Below are 24,982 nucleotides of genomic sequence, written 5' to 3' on the forward strand. Positions count from 1 at the left end.
TCTTTTGGAAATCATCATAAGTTAGGGGTCTCCTTTCAGTGCAAGGAGATGAATTAGAGAAACGGGACATGACTTCTGAAGTTTGGACCATCATGCCTTTAATGTGTTCCTGAATTCACAGAAATACTAAAATCTTAAGGTAGTTCCCTGGATTATTGAAAATAGACGTTTGAGCTAACACACAGTTTACTCATGTTCACACATAGTTAACATATATGTTGCCACATATAATGAAAAGAAAGCCAAGAAATGAGTAACTCTGGGAATTTTTATAGATAAAAATGTGTACCCCCAAAAGGCTAAACTTGCTATCAGATGCTTTGTGTTATGCTGCTTGCACACAGCTCTGATGGTCTGAGGTTGATTTTAGGCCAAGCAACTGCTATGTTTGTCCTTGAGGTGCTTTGATACCACTGTCAGAGACAAAACTAGGATTTCAAAGAATCATTGAACTGATTATCCATGTTTTTAGATCCATGATTGTATCCCCAAACCTAGGTGAAACACAGCAATTTTAATCTCAGTTAAATTGCATGTCATAAATATACCTTAATAATAATACAAAATGGAAAAAATAAGAGTAGATTTAAGATTCATTTACTATAGTTAGCACTTTTAAAAAAAGATTCTATTAATCACGTTATCTTTATTAATCATAGTTACTTGAATGTGTAATTCAGAGTGATAGAGAAAGCAAGGGCCTTGTCCGTAATGGTCAACAGATTCTATTGGCTTAATGGCCTTGTCAATGATAAGGCTCTAAAGTCTAAAATTCTTCATTTTTTGTGCGGGGTTTGGAAATGTAGAGCACGTATCTTCTTAAATACTAAATATGGTTTGCCAGATATTTCTGTTGTTTCATTTATACAAAACTGAATGTTACCTTTTGTTGTTGTTGTAATCTGCAGGAGAAGGTGAATTGAATTTGGCACTTTCCTCTTGCCACTCAGCGAATGGGACACACCGGTAACTATGTCTCCTCTTAGCCAAGATGGCTGTAATGGGTAACTGGCACATCAAAAATCTAGTTGCATGAAAGTGATCTTTGTAAGTAATAAATGACACACATTTAACTAGTACTTGTTACAATCTTCAGGTTGTCACCGGTCTCAGATGTACCCATCAAGAGGAGCATAGTGGCCCTGTTGTTTTTCATCGCTGTCATAATAATACCACTGAAATATGCAGGATACTTAGCAGTTTAGGTTAGGCCTTTTTATAAATGTCTCTTCAGTATATGACTTAATGCATGAATGCCTTTTAAAAATTCAACTAGTGAGAATTCAATTAGTGAGGTTAAATAAAAATATCCCACATTTTAAGAATAGAAACTAAAGAAGTAAGGGGGTTATTTTATATATATATATGAAGAGAGAGAGGGAGAGTTTTTCTTCTAAGGCTCAATAAAGCTTTTGCTCATAGGTTAATTTAAGAAAACAATCTAGCTTGGTGTTCATGAAAAACACAGTCATCTGGTTTAAAATGACAATAGTTGAAGTAAAAATGAGGTAATTATGTTAATAGCCTATTGAAGATTTCAGTCAAAAAGGGAGGACACAATTTGGGCACCTTATTAATCATTCTTTTTTGGAGTTGTATGACTTGTAACCTGCTCTGTTGGGTTAACTCAATTAGAAGTGCTCGCAGGTATCATAAATCTCTTCATTTTAAGTGCATCATTAATTTTATGACAAAATTAACCCAACACCATTAGAGCAACAGGCAAATCTTGACAGCTATTTTTTCTTAGACTGTTCTAGTTGATATTTGATGGGGTCCACAAACAATTTGATCAGTTCAGTAGGTTTTTACCTTGAGCCTGCTACAGCTGATGGGATCCTAGGATCAGTGGTGACATCAGTTGTGCTACACACAACCTTTCCTTACCACACAGAACCATCCCTGATGTGTTCACTCTAATAGGGGAAGGTTACTTCCAACTTTCTGCTTGCGGCGTTCTGATAACCTTGCATATTTAATTGTAATTGAGAGTCAAGTGACTTCTACAGAGTATGCATTTTAATTAGCTATCAAATGAATAGCGAGGTTGTTTGTATAGATGTTCTCTCTTTGTACTAATTAATTGGGAGTCAAGGTTCAGGATCTTGTCTTGAAGAGTCCACTGAAGACGTTCATTTCAAATATATATATATACATCCACTTACAAGCATGGGATTCAGAGTTCATTTTGCATTCTAATATAGGCCAAAAAGAAGCATTTAAATGGATGTGCAGGTATCATGCTGCAAGTAATAATGACAGTAAGGTAAATATTCAAAAAGATTTGTGTTTTCTATTTCAGTCTTTAAGATAAATAAAAATGTGTTATTTTAAAAATCATTAAGCAGGCAGGAGAGAACCCTGTAGGCATAATTATATCTTAATTTGAACAGAAATTATAGTTTTAAAAAAGGGCAAATAATTCAAGATTTGAGGATTCCACAGAAAATAAATGGAATGTAGAATGGAGGCAGTATTCTGAATATCCCAAATACTTTTGTGTCTATTTAAAATGAAAACACTTAGGCAAAAACTACTTAAGTTCTAATTTTTGCCTTCTGCCTGGATTTATAGCACTATCAAAATAGTTGCATACAATAACATCAGCCTTGAAAATAATTTAAAAATTCATAAAACTATAAATAGTTTATTATTCTATGAAGTTTATATTTGCCATACCTATATTTACTAAACAGATAGTGATCCTTCCCATGCCACTGTGTGGTCTACAAAATGTGAGATGATCATCAAGTTTCCTGAAAGAGGGTGAACACAGTTCTGAGATCAACAGTGAATGTATAATGCTGTTCTTCTTGCATAAAAGAAAAAGTTTGAATCTTCTGATGGGGATTGAAAAAAATGCATCTACCAGATCAGTAGCTGTACACCAAGTGTCATAACCTATGTTAACATATTCCTATAAAAATATCACATCTGGCAAAGGATCGCAATTGGGGCTGCAACTTAGTTAAGTTTATAGTAGTCCATTGTCACCTGCCAAATAGATTCATTCATTTATTTATTTTTGACTAATGGTTTAAGATAGGAACCAGCACCACCATATCCTTTAGATCTTTAATTGGGGCACCAATCTCTGAAATTCTTCCAGGCAATATTCTTGCTTCTGATTTACTATTTTGACTTGAAGATAGGGCAGTTTCAGGAGCTTCCACACTTAACCCTTATCATAATCACTGTTCCTCCACAAATCAGAGTAAACATGTCGGAGTTTGGCCAGGTACTCAGAAAATGCATCCCAACTGTGTATTGATGGGCCAGGCAATAGCTACTGGGTAGATACTTGGATGCACTAGATCCACTATAAGATAAACCTGGATCAGAACTTTACTTATCACTTGGCCTCCACAGGCTCCCACTAAACGAGGGGCATGATGAGTGTTATGGTATCCTCTTACCAGTTTGGATACTATATCCAAAAACATTCAAAAGTTCTGAGTATTTCCTTTTTCCATTGTGAGGTTAAGTCTGGCAATTGGCACAGCACCCTTGGGGACAGATTGAAGGAATATTTTTTCTTCCTCAGGGGCATTTGGTTTCACTTTCAATTATTGGATTCTGGGTCTGTGAACTGACTTAGGTTTTGAAACCACATCAGGAGTCATGAATTTTTATCCATTGCTGTAGAGGATGTAAATCTTCTATGTGCCACCTCTAAATTTCTTTGGATGTAAGGTCAAGTCACACCCTAGTTGGCTGCGCATCTATCTTGCTACCAGAAAAATCTATGGCCTGTCAGTCATTGCCACAGACCCAAGGCACCCTGGTTGCCACTTCACCCTTGCTGTCCATAGCAGTAAATATTTCTACCTTCCGTCTATTGGCTAAATGCTGCCACTTAAAGCATGACATTCTGAAATCCTATTATCTCTATTGACACTGCAGAGCCCAGTTCCAGAAAACATCTCCTATTATCAAACCCAGCCTACCAAAGTTTTTAATTTGCCCTCTACCAGGGAATCTTTTATTACCTTTGTGAAGAGAGTATCCTCTTGGACTTTACACAAAACATGGTTGACCCAAACACTAGGTCCTAATATGCAGTAGGTCTGGCCTAACATTCCCACCTACCTCCTTGAGCCTTCTGACCCCAAATACTGTTAAGGCAGTTCCAGCATCTCTGCCTCATTTATTGAGGACTGTCATATTTCCCATGGTTTAGGGATCCATCACAGCACAAAATAACTAGCTCCAGATGCTCTTACCATGATGTTAAACAAATTATCCTCTTGTATTCTTTCCTACTGGTCCAGTGTCTTCATGATCCACTTTTGAATGTGTTCCCTTTCATAATAACCAGGTCTTCTACTTTTTCCTGGAGCAGGAACTGTTTCCCTGCTTGAGCTGGTTGAACCTGGTTATTGATATGAAGGCAATGAAATGGGAACAAACTGTGGGGAGAACAAGGATGACCTTGCAAGGCATCTGTTTTAGGTGAGACCTTTACAGAGCCTCCAGACAAAGGCAGCCTGTTTTCCTTTAGCAGATGGGCAGGTGCTCCTTCTGTCAGCCTGGATGATTCAGAGAAACTTGGAGGTTTGACATTTTCACACTTGTCCACGCAAATATCCCCTACCAAAGCTTGCTTTCTATAAGATCACTGACCTTAAGCTGTGAGACAAGTCAAGTCTACACCAGGGTACCTCCTTTGTAGCTCTGCTCCAGGTAAAATGAAGTCCGGGTCTAATTTTCAGTATCGTCTGCATGAAGCTGTAGGAGATAGGGGTCCCTTCAACTGCCTCCAATTTGGCCTTCTGACCTATAACAGTGTGCCTTAAGGTGATTGTTGGCTAACCTGATTCTATTCTTTTTTTAAGACTTAAATAAATTATCCAACAATATAATCCTTATAATTACTATTGTCCCTATATTGTCCAAGGACCACGGCTACCATGTAAGCCAATGCTACATCTTCTACCTGTAACTCATCCTGGTTAGCACTAGTGAGACTCTTAGAAATTGTGATGTCACTGCATGTCGGGGTAATCATCTCCCCATTTATCCCCAACAATGGGGTCCTTATTATATCTGTCTGTTTTAGAATTCCTTGCTGATGCTTTACTTTGAAAGGCCACTTTTTATTTCCCAAAATGGAGCTTGAGACATGGGCCTTATGCAAGCAGTTTGTATTGGGCAGTGATTTCGAGAATAGGTACAGGAAACTGGGAAGAGTAGACAATCCATACAAGCAGGTGTTATCAAATGGATCACTAATAAGGGAATCTTGGGTTTTCTCCTCAGAGACCTTCAAAAAAGACAGGAAGAATGAAGCATGGAATTAGCTAAGAGATGGAATTGGGACATTTTTTTATTGGTTAATGGTTGCTCCATGTTGTATTAACACCTTCACATCTCCAGGTTGCACATGCTGAGTGCCAGGTAGGTTCCTGTAGATGTTCTCGTCCTCCCCATGGTCTGCCCTCATATCATTTGTCTTCAGGCAAATAATCAAGGTCACTTAGGTGTGTATCTTGAGTAAGACATTTTTGAGACCTGACCTGGTCAATAGGAGGGGGAGAACATTCAAGAGTAGATCATGAAGATGTTGGACCAGCAAGGAAGAATATAATATTTAGCAGGGCATCTAGAGCTAGTTATTTTGTACTGGCTCAGAGGTGCCCCAGGGCAGAAGCAAGAGTGTGTCACAGGTCAAATAACGGCACCATAAAGATGCCTGTGCCCTAATCCCTGGAATCCATGAATATGTTAGCTTACATGGCAAAAAGGACTTTGTAGATATAATTAAGGTTATGGACCTTAAAATAAGGAAATTATCCTGTATAATCCACATTGGTCCAACCTAACCACATAAGCCCTTAAACGCAAAGAGCTTTCTCTGGCTGGAAGCAGAAGGGATCAGTAGAAGTGTAATTCAGGGAGACTGCAAGCATGAGGGAGCTATGAAACATGGTTCTGGGATGTAAGGGCCCACATACTAGGACCACAGAGATACCTGTAGGAGCTAAGGATGGACCCCAGCTGACAGCCAGTAAGGTAACTAGAACCTCAGTTCTACAACTGCAAGGAACTGGATTCTGCCATAAGCCTGAATAAGCTTGGGAGCACATCCTCCCTAGAGCCTGTGATAAGAGCTCTGGTGGTCAACACCTTGATGCCAGCCTTGTGAAACCTGGAGCACGGAATCTACTCAAGCCAACCTGGACTTCTGACCTACAGAACTGTGAGATGATATATGTATTGTTTTAAGAGGCTAAACCTGTGGTAATTTGTTATGGCAGCAAAAAAAAAGCTAATCCAGAGAGAGACTAAGCACAGCTGAGGCCAAGTTCTCTGTCGCGCTCCTGCAAAGCTAAGTGCAGCAGACAGGTTAGAAAGAGGTGAAAAGTGACACTGTGCGGTGGGAAGTAAGAGGTGTCTAATGCACCTTTAAAGGACAACATCTGGAGGAAAGATACAGGGCTACTAATCTCTGTGGATGAGTTCTAAGGACTGAAGACATGGCTGTGGATAGGAGAGAGGAAGCGATATTCCCAGATATTGCACCCACATTGTTTATTAACAGTTAAAGAGGAAACTAGCAGTTTTAAAAGGCATCTGACAAGGAGCCTTTGATTCAGTTATTTGTAATTTTCTCTAAAACACTTAGGAAAATCCAAAAATATTGATAAATCAGTATGATATGTGTGAGAGTTTTTAGGTGAAATGGAGCTAAGTAAAAAACAAACCAAAACCATTGGTAATCTACCAATAATTTCCCTGATGAAACTGAGTCTCTGTATAATTTAAAAAATGTGTTTCCCCCATACTCAGCATCAGGATGCAAAGGCCTGGGATCTGTACTAGAAAATGAAGTGGATAGCCATCCTTCTACCAAACAGTCAGTGCCTCTTGAGGTGGGCAGAGCACTTCCCCAATCCGAGCTTCTACATTCTTTCAAAATGTGATGCTGCCAGAAAATTGTCCAGACCTCTAGGACTGTTTTTAAGTAAGAGAAGGGGTGCCGGAGCACTAAAGAAGCCTGGTGCTTTCCTAGTGAATTCATGGACCAGGTATTTGGAGGTGCAGCTGGGTGTGGATTACAGGAAGAATCCCCATAATACAGCATACAGGAGCACTGACATTTTCTGCACTTTCTTATTTTATTAAGTAAAGATATATTGATATGAGAATGAGATTAATTAGACTGATTCTTAGAAAAGACCCACTAGGATATATGATGGAGAAATGGGCCAGAAGTTATAGACCTAAGAAAGATATTTAAGAGGCATAAAATTGATGGAAAGAGTGGACAATAAATATTGTATACCCTATTTGCTGGGAAGCACTGGAAGTAGAGTGTTTTCTCTGTAGTTAAACATTAGTGAATGGCGGGACTTCCCTGGTGGCACAGTGGTTAAGAATCTGCTTGCTTATGTAGGGGACATGGGTTTGATCCCTGGTCTGGGAAGATCCCGCATGCCGCAGAGCCACTAAGCCTGTGAGCTGCAACTACTGAGCCCACATGCCACAACTACTGAAGCCTGAGCACCCTAGAGCCCATGAGCCGCAACTACTGAAGCCTGCACGCTCTAGGGCCTGCGTGCCTCAACTACTGAGCCCATGTGCTACAACTACTGAAGCCTGCGTGCTGCAACTACTGAAGCCTGCGTGCCTAGAGCCCATGCTCTGCAACAAGAGAAGCCACCACAATGAGAAGCCCGCCCACTGCAACAAAGAGTAGCCCCCGTTCGCCACAGCTAGAGAGAGTCTGCATGCAGCAACAAAGACCCAATGCAGCCTAAAAAATAAAAAAAAATTAGTGAATGGCAAAGAAAATATAAAAAGCACTTGGATTATGCTTTTAAAAATTCCATAGAACAAGGATGTGAAAACATTATTCTCTAGACTTACAGATTGTCACAAAACAAAAACTTTTGAAAATAAGTTTGTATTGTGAGTAGGAAACAGGAAACAGATACTATGATACCTCAGCAGAAAACCATGAGAAGAAAATACACTAAACAGAAAAATTTAAAACTAAGTTAAAAAGGAAGTTGAGCAAGATAAGGAAGGACCCATCCCCGAGGCACTTGCATGCATGCACACACACAGACTCACACATGAATATGTGAAAAATAAATTGAATCTGCAGGGGAAAAAAGTAAATCAGGAATCCAGGCCAGAAACTTGAAAATCTCTTCAAGAATATAGGGAAAAAAAAGGAGAAAAAATATTAAGATGATTTTTCTCTAGTAAAGAAAAAATAAAGATTTAATCTAAGAACTGTAGGTGATTCTGTGTATTGAAAGAAAACACTTTGGACAGAAGTGATAAAGACCTCTTGAAGAAAACTAATCTCAGCTAAAAATAAATTGTAGTAGATAGACAAAATTAATAAAACTGTGTGTGTATATTTGACAATATATTTTAACTATAATTAGTTTTTGCTTTGATTTCTTAAAGTCTGGGGAGAAATGTTACAAAGAAAGAAAAACCTGTTTGGTCTCAGACTTATCCTTAACAGCACTGAACACCAGAAAGCAGTGGGGCAGGTTCAACCTAATATTGGAGGAAAAGAAAAAACTCCAAAATTATACATCCAGTTGAGCTGACATTCGTATTTGAACGCCTTAGAGAAATGTCTGTACATATGCAAAAATTCAGCAAATATACCACTGATAAAGGTTTTTCATATGTATGCTTCCTGAAAGATACTAGTAAGACATCGGTCAAAATAAAGAAATTAAGGAAGGAAGAATCATACAGTAATGGAATGATGAATTTTAAAGAGAAATCTTAAATGTAAAAATAGTTGAAAATATTCCAAATAATTGATAAAGAAAAGACAAAACATATAAAAAATAATACTTCAGTTAAAATATTTTCTTAATGGGACTTACCTGGTGGTCCAGTGGTAAAGAATCCACCTTCCAATGCAGGGGACGCGGGTTTGATCTCTGGTCGGGGAGCTAACATCCCACATGCCACGGGGCAACTAAGCCCGCACGCCGCAAGTACTGAGCTTGTGTGCCTCAATGAGAGAGCCCACGTGCCACAAACTACAAAGCCCACGTGCTCTGTAACCTGCACGCCACAACTAGAGAGAGAAAACCCACACACCACAACTAGAGAGAGAAAACCCAAACGCCACAACCAGAGAGAAGCCAGCGCACTGCAACAAAAGATCCTGCAACTAAGACCTGATGCAGCCAAAAAATAAATAGATAAAATAAATAATTAAAAAATACAAAAATAAAAAATAAATAAGTTTAAAAATATCGTTCTAAAAATATTTTCTTAATAAAACAACAAACTGTATCAACAAAGACTGTGAGGGTGAGCTAGGTTAGAGGAATCAAAGGATGTTAAGTTCCTCAATTTAGAGAGAGAGAAAAAAGACTTATTTTTAAATTCTATATTTAATTATTTAGAGTTGGAAGTATTTACCAGTAGAACAAATTATAAAATATAATTTTCAAAAGAGAAAAATAAAACCAAGCAATATAGAGTTTCCATAGAATAAGCAAGAAATTGAATAAAAAGAAGTAACTAAATAAAAGCACAAGAAAGACATAAAACCAAATATTTTAATGTTATAATGTTATATTTTTAAAGCAGGATAGAAAAATTAAATTTAAGCATGATTCTAAAACAAATGAATAAAATTCTCTGAAACCATAATTGGTTCTCTCTAGTTTTTAAACTTCCTATTAATTTTTCTTCTTTCTATTTATTTTCTGCTTCCTAAAATGACTATTTTTTACAATATAAATAAGCAATACAGCTTATGACAAAATAGTGAAAGAAGAATATTGGCTTCCTTTAAGATCACTTTGGATAGAAGAAAATAAGAAGCAAATAGGGAGAGATATGATTTTATATTAAAGAATAAGAATCTAGGAACTTGTTACCAATATGGATAAGTGTAGTGATTTCTGAAACTATAAGCCAGAGAAGCTAAACGTGGTTAAAATTTAGGTAAAATAGGAGAAAAATGCCATCTTCACAATTAATGGGACCTCAAAGTCAGTGTGTGAGAATATGTGAGTGTATGTGTATGTACATGTGTGTTTGTATGTTGTCATTATTGTTATGTGTTTATATAGATTTCCACAAACATACTATTGACACTTGTAGACTGCAAGAATGGAGGTTGTTCCATTTGAAATCTCATTGTCTGCTTATTTTCTACCTAACTTTTGACATTATTCCTTGAGAAATATTGTATCAAATCGATCAAGCCATACTAAAGTTAGACTCTGTATATTGTTTTTTTAAGTATCTCCATCAACAGCCTTATTTCAAACTTCTAAATTTTATTCTAAACTATATTTCACAGTTTATTCTGTGTGTAGAAAAATAGTTTCTCACTTATAAATTTGTATATTACTGACTTGAATAAGCTGCATATGGCTTTCACTATTGACATTGTATTTTGAAAGCCTAGAACAGTTATATTACTGGTTCTCCAAACCACTACAGCATAAAAAAGCTGGAAATCAACTTCTATCAGGAGACACATAATTTATGTATTAAAACTGCAAAATAAACTACAGCTAAAAAATTATCTTGCAGTGAATAAATGACTAAAGTATCAGAATTGCATTGCCTAGGTTTACTGATCTCTTACAAACACTGTGCTAAAGGGGCAGACTATCCATCAAAGAGAATGAACACCTTCTAAGCATAGAATTTATCAAATAGGCCATTTTTAGTAACAATTTTTCTTTGATTTTTGATCACTGGGTACAAAAAATGATGGGATTCACTAGAAACTATTTTTCAGAATAAATTGCAGCCACTTAAGTGTAATATCTACAAGAGAAAAGTTAAACCAGAGAAGTCATTTCATTTATTTTTCTTTTTTTAGACTAGATACATGCATCTCATGGCATGAAGTATATGTCCCTGGGCCTTTTGATATTAGATAACATCAAAAACTAAATGTTTTTCTGAATAAAACTGGTTCTGAATATTTTTAATTAACTTTATCTTTACTGGACAAGTTAATTTTCTGGATATACTAAGTTAGCAATAGATTTGGTAGTAGAATTGAAAAATAAACCATTTTTTTTCTCTTTCTATTGTTGTTTTTCTCATATTCAAAACACATGGAAAAATAATTTTTGTGCTATGTTACCCAGTAGTCATCTTCAAAAGAAGTGCTTGAGCCCCTCCTTTTCTTACAAGTTACAATTCAAGGGAACCTATTTGAACAATGACTTTAATCTACATTAAATTTAAATAAATCTTTTAATATTGAGAGAGCCATTGTTAAACAAACTGACGATAACTGGAATGGGGCATAAGGTGAAGAAAGTGGTTAGCTGTATTTTGCTCAACGCTGCAGAATTTTAATTATCATATATTTTAATCTTTTAAGTAAAACTACATGAAAAAGTTGAATCTGTAAATAGTAGTAGTATTCATAGACAGGAATAAGATTTTGTATCTGTTCGAAGATATGGAGATGGGAGAGGATAAAGAAAAGTTAACAATTTTTTTTTATATTTCCTTCATCACATGTACCAATTTTCCCTGTTAGGGATTTGGAAATTGTGGGCATTTTACATATTATAGTTCATTTATAATAGCCATAAAATGCATTGAGTGTTGAACTTCTTCGAGTCATCATAAAAATGGAAAGAAACATTCCTAGATGAAAAGTGCAAGCTTAAATCTCAACCTCGAGATACAACAAAATAAGCACATAATCAACCACTAAACAAAATAACACATAATCATTAATGATATCAAAAAGGCCACAAATAAAACATTTGCATAAATGAAAATAGCCCAATTTATGCAAAACGGTACAAGTTTCTAAATGAAATTTTTCCCTTAGTAATGACTTTTTAAAACTACATAGGCACTTTACTAATACCAAGTTTCTATAACTCATGCATCATCAACATTAAAGAATTAAACTCAAAACTTAGGACTGCCATGATTTTGGTGATGAGGAGCCTTTTTTTTGACTCAGCTGATCCAGCTGAAAGTCATTTAATAGCAGGAAACAGAACACAGCCCTAGATCAGCAGTTCTTAGCAAGAGCAATATTGTTCCCCAGAAGGCATGTGACAACGTCTGTAGATATTCTGGTTGTTGCATCTTTGGGTGGTGCTAGTAGTGACTAATAGATAGGAGGCAGAGATCCTGCTAAGTGTCCTACTCTAAAAAGGACAACAAAGAATTACCTGGCTCAAATGTCAAAAGGCTGAAAATCTCTGCTTTGGATGGAAGGACATTTGGGTAAGAAGAAGAGTTTACCAGGAAGCATTCAGTTTTTAGACAATGTGTCCCATCAAAACTTGAAGGAATATTTCAGGAAGTATTTTGGAAAGGCATTTATACAGAATGGTCACTGTGGAGAATTATACACCTGACTTTCTGGCATTTATATGAGTTTTTGCAAAAGAAAATTGAAATAGAAACAGCTAGAGCCATAGAAATAAAGTTTGAGGACTTGACAAAAAAAATCTTTGTTCTGTAAACACTGAATGCAAAGTAACTGCAACTAGAAATACTACGGACTCTGATGTGGACTTGAATGAACCAGCATAGAATGGTGAAACATACTATGAAATAAGGACCATGAGAATGTAGGTCCTTAGGATGAGCTGCATCCTGAGCTCTCTTGACTATAGCTTTCAGTGTACTAGAGAGAAAACAGGTCATTGATGCCAGACCCTGAGTGTTAGTTGGTGGGTTGTATATCATATATATTTTGGTAGATACTTATACTAATGTTAGTTGTATTGAGGTCATTCCAATCTGTGGGTTCTTCTCTTTCAAATGATAATGTCGGCTACGGTCATAAAGCTCTGATATACAAAGACCCTTTCAGATAATACAACTCAATGATAGCTCCAGTCAATCAGACCCTCCTGCATTTGCATCTCTAGTCAAATACTCCAAGTAGGTACACTAATAGCTAATCCATTTACAAAATAATGTCTACACAGCATCTAATGGATTCTGAGTTTTCCTTAAGGTACATTTTTTGAGAATGGGAAAGAGCAGGAAGAACTTTGGCTTATTTCAACACAATTGTCATACTACTGTGTATATAACCTATCTTTCTTTCTATTGCAACATGGCATCCATGATGAGCAACGTATGGCAGGGAAAAGGAAAAAGTAAGGGATGTGCTTCTACTTCGAAGAGAGAAAATGCCTTCTTATTGTGATTTGAAAAATGATGCAATGAAATCAGTCCTACCCCAAGGAGTATGTCCTAAGGATACAACAAAAATTATGTCTCATGTTTACTAAAATAACTTCCTAAGAATGTTAAACTCCATAAAGAAAATAATTTCCTTTTCAAAAACTACCCAACACAAGCACTTAAATATGTAGAATTTCATTTAAATAAGCCAGTCAACAGTTTTTTATAAAGTATTTTAACACTTCATTGTAGAAACATAGGCAAAATGACTATTATAACCAAAATGAAAAATACTGTTCAATTTAAAAAATGTACTTAAACAAGAACCTGGAAAAGTTTATGATATGCATAACATTGTTTCAAGCAAAATTGCACTAGTATTACATAAATCAATCATTTATAAAGGCCTCAATATGGCAAAGTTTAGAAATAGGTAGTATGCATGCACATAGTACAACAAAAAGTCTCTTTATAAAACAGCAGTGTTTTTTTTTTTTTTAATGCTTATACAAAGGGATAAAGAGCAACCACAAACATATTTCATCTGTTAATACATTATGACAGCTAAAAGTCAGTCATGTCTATCAGAGGAACAAAAAGCCCTCCATACCTTGTGAATAAATCTTTTGTGCCTTTAAAGATATTTGTATAAAAATGCTATACTTTTTTATACAACTTAAATAAATCGTATGTGTGTTTCAACTGAAATCTGAAAACAGACAAGTAAATGGGGTCCATGTGTTTTGTATAGCCAGAAGAAATCAGAGTACTAGAGTAACTGGTCAGCATGTATACTCTCCACCTTTGATTATGGGCAGATAATTGTTTTTCCATAACTTGGAAAGTCCCTTAAGAATATATTTTGGATAGGGCAAATAATAGATTAGTCATATTGTATATTGAAAATATTTACCGATTACTCTATACCATAATGGCTGCCTTGCCTCTTCCTTTTGATCTCGCAGAGAATGCATTCACATAATTGAAATTGTGTCATCAATTTGTGTGCTTATATAGTATTCTTTAGTGTTCTGTATGTTAAGGGGTTGGGTTAATCTTCCACAAAAGGTGCGTGACTGGGAAGAAATTCCTAAGACATAAGTGCCCAATGCCCTGTTGTGCTCTAGGCTGGCTATTTACCTCAGGACTGAGGGAAAACAAAATGTCTTCTCCCATAGCAAGTGTGTTCTTTCCACTTTTGATTATAATTTTGCTATGTTCTACTACCTAAATATAACTATTGTTTATAGGGTGTATACTTTTAGTATATCACAATAGAGTCCACTAAATTTTGGAAAATGTAGTCATATGTATTCATGCAAATTATTACTTTTATAAATTTTTAAAGGATTTTTGTCAAAATTCTCACTTGGCAACCTAAGACTAATTTCAAAGCTGGTTATGCTGAACTTGTGATGGCTATATATTTTCAGCAGTTTGAATCAGTCTTAATGGGCACAAAGAAGAGAGTTGACCATTCAATCATTTTTCCATCAATTTAAACAGAAAATTAAATGATATTGTATTACGGCTTTCAGACCGTATAATGAAAAAGTGCAGAGATTATCTTTGTTGATTAAGTAGAACCAAAAAAAGTTCATATAAAATAGATTGCTCATATTCACACTACAAAGGAATACGTTGTTTTTAATTTTAACAAATTCAAAGGTGTGTCTTATCAGCAGCATTGGTGTAAATTGTACTGTAGTGCAGTTCTTTTTCATAAAAATACCATACAAATGGTCAATCAGTAGTCATCAGCAAAAAATAAAACCCAGAAAACTCAGAAAACAATTGACCAGAAAAAAGATAAAGGAAGAGGTAATGCTGATCCCAAAACAAGTATAATACTGTTGGAACATACAAAAGTAATCCTTACATTTTATACATTTATACAGTATATAAAAGGTACCGCTCATTATGCCACTGTCTCTCTTATCCCAATTTCTATTTTCTTTGGAAGCAGTTCTTTCCTTTCATCAACACTTCCTAAGGAGTTTCGACAGTTTTGCCCATCCATATACAATTTCGCATATATTGGATTGGAGTAATTTGTTGGCTGAAGGAGAAAAATAAATATAGTTTTATTACCTGTTTTGACCACATGAATTTGTTATTTTCTATGATGTCTATCTTTTACTGTTAACAACATTTATATGCATTTCATTTAACTTACTAAATAGTAATTATATAAATGTAATTTAAATTCTGTTTACAGGCTTTCTTCGACTTTAGCATCGTTTTAGATAAAAACATAATTGTATGTTTTTCAGTTAACTTGTGAACCTAAGGGGAGCTTTGACATAATATTGAAAGCCTGAAGAAATCTTCATGAAAGCTATATTCACTGCGACTTTATTTAAAAGTACAGAACATTAAACCAGATTGTCTTATTTCCAGTCCATGCTTTCTCCCCTTAATGCTATTGCAGTGGCAGGAAAGATGTGCTGCCATCTTTTTGCTTGGTCATCTAACTGCTTGGTGCTTATAATTTTTCAATATGAAATTAAAAAAACAAAAACAAAGAAAAATGAAAGTAAACTACATTAGTTGTGTAAACTTTAAAAAATAAAGACAGTATTTTTGCTTCAAACAATCTCTATGTACTTATTATTGGAAATATTTTTGGATTCTTCTAAAGAACTGTGAAGGACACAGTCATTCTAAGTTTCATAGATACTTGCATCACTTTGAGGTAGCATTGAGATATGCAGAAATGATCTCTTTCATTTGAAAAACATATACAATGTTTATTATTTTAATAGTTGCAACTTAACCTGAGATTGTTACGTAGTTGGTTTTTTAAAATTTTGTCTTTCCAAAATAGAACGTTAAATCCTAGTCATAACAAAGAAATATTATATTTTTTGAGCCATGCAAATGAGACAAACATGATAAAAAAATGAGAATGAAAAACAGTTGATGGGAGAGAGGTACAAGGGTGAGATCAATTCTAAGAATCTTGATACCTGTCTTTAATCTCTCTTCTTTCCAATATGAACCATATAACTTTAGACAAAGCACCTTTCTCTAGAAACTAGTTACTTAAAAAGTTTTCAAGAATGGTTTCATACACCATTTCTAATTTCTCCATATAATGCCACATTTTGTATTATATTTTTATTTAAAAGGATATCAAATTTGTATATACTAAACAAAGCGTCTTAATAGAAAATAAACCAAGCCAAACATAAATTTAAACTATTCAGCTTAAATTTCTGGCTAGAGATTTCTGTTCTAACAATAGCAAATGCTCATGTTTACTGTTAAGGAGCTTTAAAATTTTCGAATTTAGAAGAAGAGATATTTCTACTGAATAACTTGCCGAAAATAACGTTTCATATATAATCTTGCATATGCAGGACACTTAAGCCCCCAATTTTAATGCTGTTTTGAAATCTTTTGTTAATTAAAAAATCATTAAGGATAAGCCCCTATCTAAGTCGAGTAATCATCTTTGATTGTGAGGAGTTCTGTGATGGAATGGATATGGAATAATGAATTTTCTCTCACCCCAGCGGTTAGTGGTCCTTTCAAATCAGAGTTTAGGTAGCTGGGCAGCGCTGTGTGTGGAAGCTTGAAAGCACTGGTCCCTCCCCCTATATACCTGGGCTGTGTGTAAACAGAGAATTTTAGTTTCTGATCTAATATCATGGAACTGTTTTCATTGACATAAACTCATGTTAAGTCATAAAAATAAGATATATTCTTCAGCCCTGGGGCATCAACAATGTGTTCATGGTAGTTTCAATAATTTATGAAATAACTATTAATATTAGATCTGTGATTCACAGTAGACATTTCTCTTAGTTTAGCTTACTTATAGACATACCATTCACCTAGAAACCTCCATTATTTATTTAACTTCATTCTCTCCCCCCAAAAAGCGTATTGTTGCTATCGGTCCTATGAAAAATGCATCAGCCTCCCTCACTGAAGGTTTGTCACTTTGAAAAGTTCTGATAGGAGCCCATTCTGTAAACTCAAATATTTATCTTACTGGTTCTAATTAAAGGTTCATGACCTCTATATTTTTAGAATATACAAATCAAATTTAAAATTCGATATATCAAGACAAATTATCTGTTTTTTGTTAAATCTGACTCTCTAGTTTAAAGCAAATTAATTAGTAATCAGATTGGCTCACTAAACTCTGTGCAAGAGCAATGGCTTTAGACTTTTAGACTTTCTTGGGTCTAAGGGCAGAATAAGTCACTCTGGTACACTCATATTCATGATAGAATGAATAGTTATTAGTGACCAAAAAGGAATTTAAAAAGCTAGATGAAAAGTTGAAGAATATTAAAATATTAATGAACATACATATTTTTCAAAATTGTAACTATCAACTCTTAACAGTGAATGATCATCAAGGGCAAAGGTCCCAGGAAAAAAATTTTAAATATAAAATCAGGTCAATATTGCCTCTTTATTTTCCTCCACAAAGGTCTCATTTAGAAGGTATTAAAAACAATCTAAGTAAGGATTGAGATGAATTTGTATAAAACCAATAGATACTAATTCCCCTATTATGAACTCTTCAAACTATTCTGTGATTGCCTCCATAGACAAATCTTTTTTTAATAAAATTTATTATTTCAATTCTTTTGATTTCTAATGTACCATTGAAGGAGAAATTTTACCCATTTTGAAAATAATGAAAATATTCCACAAAAATCTTCTTTATGTGTAATGCAATTTGTATTTGATCACATCATGAATATATCAAACCATTGTAACAAGTGAATACTCTATGAAAAACACTTCATCATGAAGGTTGCTTTGGTGTGGCTACCTGCTTTTCAAAATCGTCTATACCTATAAATGTATTTTCTGCAGTTACTTCTTAGGCAACAATTCATATTTACATTTCAAACATCAGGAGTCAGCTAGAATCAGCCATCCAAGTCACATTTAGTGTAATTTTGGTCAATCAGTCAGAAAATTAGTAAATAAATATTTACTGTATGTTATTTGCTAAATACATTAAAAATATATTTGAGGGGCACTGAAGCATAGTTTTATCTTCCTAGAGTAAATATTTTAAAAATTAAATGGAATATTAAAAAGCTATTCCCTTTAAGTATCCAAAATAGGCTTAGTTCTATCACTAGAAATAAAATGATGGGGAAAATGAGAACTCTCCTGCTCATAAAAAGTGTATAAGGTATAGCCTCATCAGTTCATGTTATATTTACAGACACTGTATTTTATTCCTAAGAAAAATTCATAGAATATGAGAAGTCTATTATTTAAGATGTCTTTCTCCTTTATAAATTATCAAATGACATGCACAGTATGTTTAGTTTTTCAATTTCAAGTACAAAACACTGAAACTTAGGTTACCAGGGTGTATTTCACAAACAACTTCAAATGTAGGAGTTAGTAACTGAATTAATAATTTAGAGTAATTAAAAAATTATTTCTAATGAGGAAAAAAAGTATACAATATCTTCTGATAGGGTAAAAACTTATCTATGCAATAATGATTGATTTCTTTTCATAGAAATGAATACTTCTTCAGTTTCAGACCACAAATTTTAGGCTTAGAAAGTCTGGCCGTGGATTCAGAACTAGATTGAACATATGGGACCTATTCAGTTTCTTTGGGAACAGTTGTTGCTATGAGTGCAAAGCCATGTGATCGTTGTGATTATTTAATATTATGGTGCATTTTGGACAAAATACCTTTAATATATCAGAATATAAATAACCATTTAATGAATGAACAAATAAGCTAAGAAAAATCATACCATCCTAGCAAATTGATGCTTTTAATTCATTAATTCAATTGATGCTCTTAAAATATTCTATAATTATCATGCAAAATATTCCGATTATACAGTGAAGGGAATCTTTGCTAGTTTATCTAGATAGTTGTATCATTTATCTATTTCTTATGAAAGCTTCCAAACTGAGCATTCAGTAATATGAACTAATAGAAACTAAAAAAAGACTATGGATTTTTAGGCTATATATGTCAATGGTATGTCTCAAATCAATAAGAAGGATATTACAGTAGGTAGAAAAATATTGTTTAAAAGTGATTTGATTACAAACAAATCCAAGGACACAGCTTAGTGGACTCTTCAATACAACATTATTGGAAATAAAGCACTTATTTTGGCAATGAAATACTGTACTCTTTTTGTTATTAAAAATAAATCAGTAATTTTACACTAGGCTGTATATTTAGATGTGCCAGCACCTCAACACATTTGAATAAGATATTATTTTAAATAAGCTATGTTTATAAACTAACTGAATGAATAAATACTATTTTCCAAAACACGTTACATTAACTTCGTGCGTCAGGTGAATGCAGTCCATAATTTTATTTTTTCTTTAGAAGAGACTATACAATTCAATGCATCCTGAAGTTCTTTAATCTAACTTCAGATAAAAGAAATAATGACGAAATTCAGAACCACTTTATAGAGAATTGACTCAAGAATGTTAGTGCTCACGGTCCATCATCTTAACACTTTACCTTCGCTGGATCTACCATAAAGCCAGGATCTAAAAGACCTCCGTCGCTGTGATCATGATCCACCTCGTACATGTTGTAAGATGGATTGCCAATTTCTACGTTTATTCCTCCATTGATAATAGGTTGTCTTCTTATAGTTTTTGTCCTAGAATAAGTGATCATTGTGTGAGTTGTCTAAATATCACAGTGTGGTGCATGAAACTGTCGTATTTGTAGATTTAATGACATTTTAATATAACTGATGGAACATTCTTAAATAAAATACACTGAAAATAAATGACATTTATTGATTCACAGAGGAACAAAAACTCTGAATGTAATACATGATTTTCCCAAATTATTTAGATTTAACAATAAAAAATGCACTTGGAACATATTCCTTGTAAATAGCTAATACCACATTAGTTGAAACTGAATATTCACTAATCGATTGCCCTTTAAAATTCTACTTTTTCCCTTTCGTTCCTGAAAAACTTCTATAAAAAAACAGTGATAAACTTTCCATCCTCAAGTCATGTGGCTAAAATCCTCCTTTACATAGTTCAAAAACTGACTCACAAACTCTAGCTTCCAGATAATAATCCCACAGACAACTCACTCCTTATAGATCTTTTGACTGCATATTCATATAAGTTGAAATAATGACACTTCCAGTAATATATAAAATCAACAAATATGTAATTTGTGAATAAAATGCACAATTTGTGACATACAATACATAGTCATTATCATTTTATTGACATTACTAATCTTACACATTAATATTATAAAATGCTCTTTAGAGACTCTTGCTGTTCCAAGGAAAAACTACCACAAATGTAAAATTCTATTGAATGTTTAATAACTCCCTTGTTATTTTTGTTGGAATATGCAAATGCAGCCATTCCATCAATATAACATAAGGGAAAGGTTATCTAAATTATAATCACTTAAAATGAAGTAGAGGGATAAAATGGTTCAAAAAACATAGAATTCTGCAGTTGGAATATGTAAATCATACTTTAAGAAATTTTCTTTAAAAAAATCAGTTTCTGTAACTATTTGTGTAATTTATTTACTGTTGGTCTAGAACATTGCATCTTACCTTCTTTTTCTTTTACAGAGCACTAAACCAATTACCAAGGTGGTTATCAAAGTCACCAGGAGGACGAGAGGCACAATGATGGCTATGCTTCCTGAAAAAGAAATGAATGAATAGATGAACACATAAATAAAATGAAGACAAGATTGATATAACTGAACACTTTATTACACCAAATCATTTGACAATTGACATAATAAAAATAAAGCTTAGGCCAAATGTCTATATTCCTAGTTCATAACTACATTACTGGAAAATCACTTTCTTATTAAATACTTGATCTGCTGGAAATGTTTCTTTAGATATCTTTCATTTATATGTTACAGTTAAATACCTTGAGGTTAGAAATACTGACTTCTTTGTCAGTCTGACTCTGATTCTCACCAGACACATTTATTTGCAATGACGTAAGTAAAGAAACTGTGACTGAACACAGATTTCCACAATTTCTCTGGCCATATTTCCACCCTTAGTTTTTTTCCTTTAGCTATAAATACTCCCTGGCCATGAGTACATGTGGCAAGTTAGATGGCAGCCTGGTAAAACAAAAGGGGCAACGGTTTTGTATTTGGATGGACATAGGCTTAAATATCAGTTTCACTACTTACCTGAAGTGAGACCTCGGAAAAGTTATTTGAAATTTGAGGCTCATGCCCTTTACCCGTTAAAATAGAGACATGAAGACCTACCACATAGGGCTCTTAGCTTGATTCAACAAAATAGGGGGACAAAGTGGATTCTCTTTCTCAAATTCCAGTTCCAGAATAGTTTCAGCAAACCACATTTAAGTGTTTGGCTTATGTGGTAAATGTCCACTTTCCTTCTTTATAAGAATGATCTTAGGTTGTATCACTCATCTTCAAAATGGAATAACAGAACTATGGAATAGATTTTCAATAGTGGGTCTTAGTTTTTATGCATCTGAGCATAGGGGAGAAGTAAAACGGAGAAGAACCTCTGCCCTGCCCTCCATTTCTAGGTTGGCAATAAGAGCAATCTTTTTTTTCTAAAGAAGAAGGAGACAATACCCTTTTACTGATGATGCGATCCACAGTAAGATACACCTAGGGCCATATGTCACTTATGCAGGAAGAAAACTGAATGCAAGGGCTGCCTAATAACAGGAGAGTATTAAGAAGCTCTATCAAGTACCTAAATCTCATGTTTCCAACAGACAAATATCTAGTGCCCATAAGACAAAGTCTTTGCCTATTTGGAATAAGTATCTCATTGATTCTGTCAAGTCAGCTTAATCACTGGCTAAACTGAGAAACAAAGCAACACCCAAACTAATTGAAATTTAATGTGAGGATCTTGAAGGGTTCAGGAATGAAACGTTAAGAGTTATTAAATATATGAATTTTCCTCTGCATATACACGTACATGTAAAATACTGTGGTAGAAATAATGGTAGTATTAAGCATGATAAGCAGCTGCTTAGGGAATTTAAAGTAGAAATATAGATCAGTTTTAACAGCTCTGGCCACAGATATCTGTGTGAGGTAGTACGTATTGCAGATCACTTACCAAAATACCAAAAAGTCTTTATTAAGGAAATGTCATATATAAGATAATCTTTCAATTTGGAACTTCAAAAATAACTTGACTAAAATAACCAAATAACTCTTCCATGCAAGAAAAAATATGGCTTGCCTTCTTTAGTCAGTTTCTGAAATGTAAACCTCATTTTATTTTTTTCATGCTGTTACCAGCACTATATGATTTAGTGAGTTTGATATTACATTACCTCCTTGGTTTTGGGAAAGTGAACTTTATATGAATGTGTAATTTATTAGTAATTAATGTAAGTGGAGAATCTGGCACCTTGGATAGTAATTAACATTTGTTCACAAATTTTAAATACCAGTGAACAGCTTGATTTCTTCATAAACTGACTTCAACTGATTGATCACAACTTTATAAATATCCTCACTTCATCATTTATATTTTTTTCTGCTAAAATTTGTGGTAAATTTGTAGGTTTAAAATATATACCAATACTACTTTTAAGGTATATAAAGTTACTTTCCCCTCAAAGCAATTATAAATTATTTAGAATATTAGATTTTATTTGTTCTACATAGTTTCTTTTATTCTTATTAGGTAGAAATGCTGTTAATTATGCATGCTAGAAAACAAAGAACTTTGTTTTTCTTTTTCTTTTTCCCATGACAGATGGCAGTTCCAATCCCTTACATTACAGCCCTCTGTTTAAGAGCCTAGCATTCTTATATGTTTATATAACCTATCAAGCAAGGTAACTGCAATAATGCTCAGTATAGCCAATAAATAATGCAGGGTGGCAATTTGGCAAGTTTTTCTTTATTTTTTGTAAATTAGTTTATATTCATGGAAACAACTAGCAACTATATATATTTTTAGAACATAGTATAGATATTTATCAAAATAAGTATTTTTTCCAAGCAGTATATACAGCAGTAAATATCATATTGTAACATATAACAATCAAGATCTATTGTAGGTGATATTTTTAATAGTATATTTTTGGTGGACTGTTCTAAACAGATTAAAAAAAAAAAAGCACACTCTGAAATTGTTATTGGGTGGAGGGGAAATCTCAACAAACTTCTCACAGAAAATAGAGCCAGTCTTTCTTTGCCACATTGTTCTGTAGCCTCATTATATATAATGCTTTTCCATGTGAAAGAAGAACTGTATTATCAAATTGTTATGTTGAGGAGACCCCTTCAATGGGAGAGGCAGTACAGCATCACAGTTGAGATAATAGATTCTGGAGCCAGGCTACCTCTGTTCAAATCTCAGCTTACTAGCAACATGCGCTTGGGCCAATTTATATTCTTTGAGTTTACACATTTATAAAATGAGTGTTATCATTAATATATACATCATAGTAATGTAAATAGAATTGTGTCTATTACACAGAAAGTGCTAATACATGTTTATTAACTAATTCAAAATACATATTGCCATATGACTCTGTGCATGCCTCTATTTTGCACTTTTCACCATATATTGTAGAGATCAGTTTATTTGTAACTTGAGGGCATAAGCTATCTATCTTTGTTTTGCAGATAGCACAGTGCCTAGGATATCATAGGGACTATACATTCAGTTCTCACTTAGCAGATATATTTTTAAGTGTTGCTATATTCCACACACTCAACATTTACTCTACTTTGCACTGGGGATAGAAATGTCCCTCCTCTCATCTTGTTTGACGTATATTAGAAGATGACAAACACATGGGTTTATTTAGCACAGTGGTAAGCACTACCCTAGTGAAAGTATGTATTGCTCTGAAAACATAGAGGAGTAGAATCCGACTAGATCTGGGATAGAGGAGGAGGACTGGTATGCCTTTGAGACCTGAGGGATGAGTTCCATGAAAGAGAATGCAGGTTGAGTGGAGGAGGAGATACTGAATTAATCTAGGGAGAGAAATATGAAAACCTGGAGGAGAAAAGATCAAGGAACAACAGTCTGAATGGAGAGTAGAGCGGAGGGTGGTAGAAGGAGATGTGGCTGTAGAAGAAAGCAAAGGGGATGTTAGGAAGGGCTGTGTAAGCTACAGAAATGAGCCGGGAATTTGTACTATTAAAAAACAGGATGATGTTGAAGGAAATTTAGGAAGTCATATCTAAGGACTATATTGTCTAACTTAACTTAATAAAGAAGGAAGGTTAAGAGTGACACTTAAGTGTTGCTTGGATAACCAGGTAGATTTTGCAGCTATGTGTATAGACAGGAAGGCAAAACAAGGTGTATAAAAATGGCTGGTTGAGTGGGAGAAGGGGATGAGATGATTTTGGGAAACACGGAGCTTCAGATTCCTGTAGTATAGAGATATAGATATATAGATATAGATAGAGATGACATCGATATGGATACAGCAATTGTGCAGTGGGATATGTGTCTCAGCCTCAGAAGAGAAACCGGGATTGAGGACAGAAATTTGGGAGCGATTAACGAAGAGTTGAAAACCGAGATCAAGGAATTATGGATTGCCAAGGAGAATATATGTAGTGGTATGTGGAAAATGAGTTAACTAGAAGAGATAAAAAAATAAGTATCTCACAAAGAAGACAGAGTTGTTTCAAGAGGTTGGGAGGGAAACCAGAAGAGTTTACTATCATGAAAGTTAAAGAAAGAATTTTTTGTTTATTGAAGTTATAGTAGAAAAATATAAGCATAAATTATATCATTACAATTGACCTCTTTTGACTTGCTGCTATATATTCTGCTCTTAAGTTTATGTTTACATATATGTATGAATGTGAGTGTGTGTCTCTCTCTCTATATATAGT

At 34.3% G+C, this 24,982-nt stretch overlaps 1 protein-coding gene across 1 annotated transcript in view; it reads right to left on the minus strand.

The window, feature by feature from the left end:
• Positions 1–1,360: 1,360 nt before the first annotated feature.
• The window catches only part of LRP1B (LDL receptor related protein 1B), a 1,885,740-nt gene continuing 1,862,118 nt past the window's right edge, over positions 1,361–24,982 (minus strand). Inside the window, exons 89-92 of the mRNA XM_082465229.1 lie at positions 20,700–20,790; positions 19,616–19,760; positions 16,639–16,737; positions 1,361–15,184 (exon numbers count right to left, since the gene is read on the minus strand). Coding sequence (XP_082321355.1) covers positions 15,044–15,184; positions 16,639–16,737; positions 19,616–19,760; positions 20,700–20,790 — 476 coding nt within the window. The 3' untranslated portion in view covers positions 1,361–15,043. The remainder of the gene's footprint in view (positions 15,185–16,638; positions 16,738–19,615; positions 19,761–20,699; positions 20,791–24,982) is intronic.

This window comes from Balaenoptera physalus (genome assembly GCF_965194825.1).
Source record: "Balaenoptera physalus genome assembly, chromosome: 6".
NCBI classification, from domain to species: Eukaryota; Metazoa; Chordata; class Mammalia; order Artiodactyla; family Balaenopteridae; genus Balaenoptera; species Balaenoptera physalus.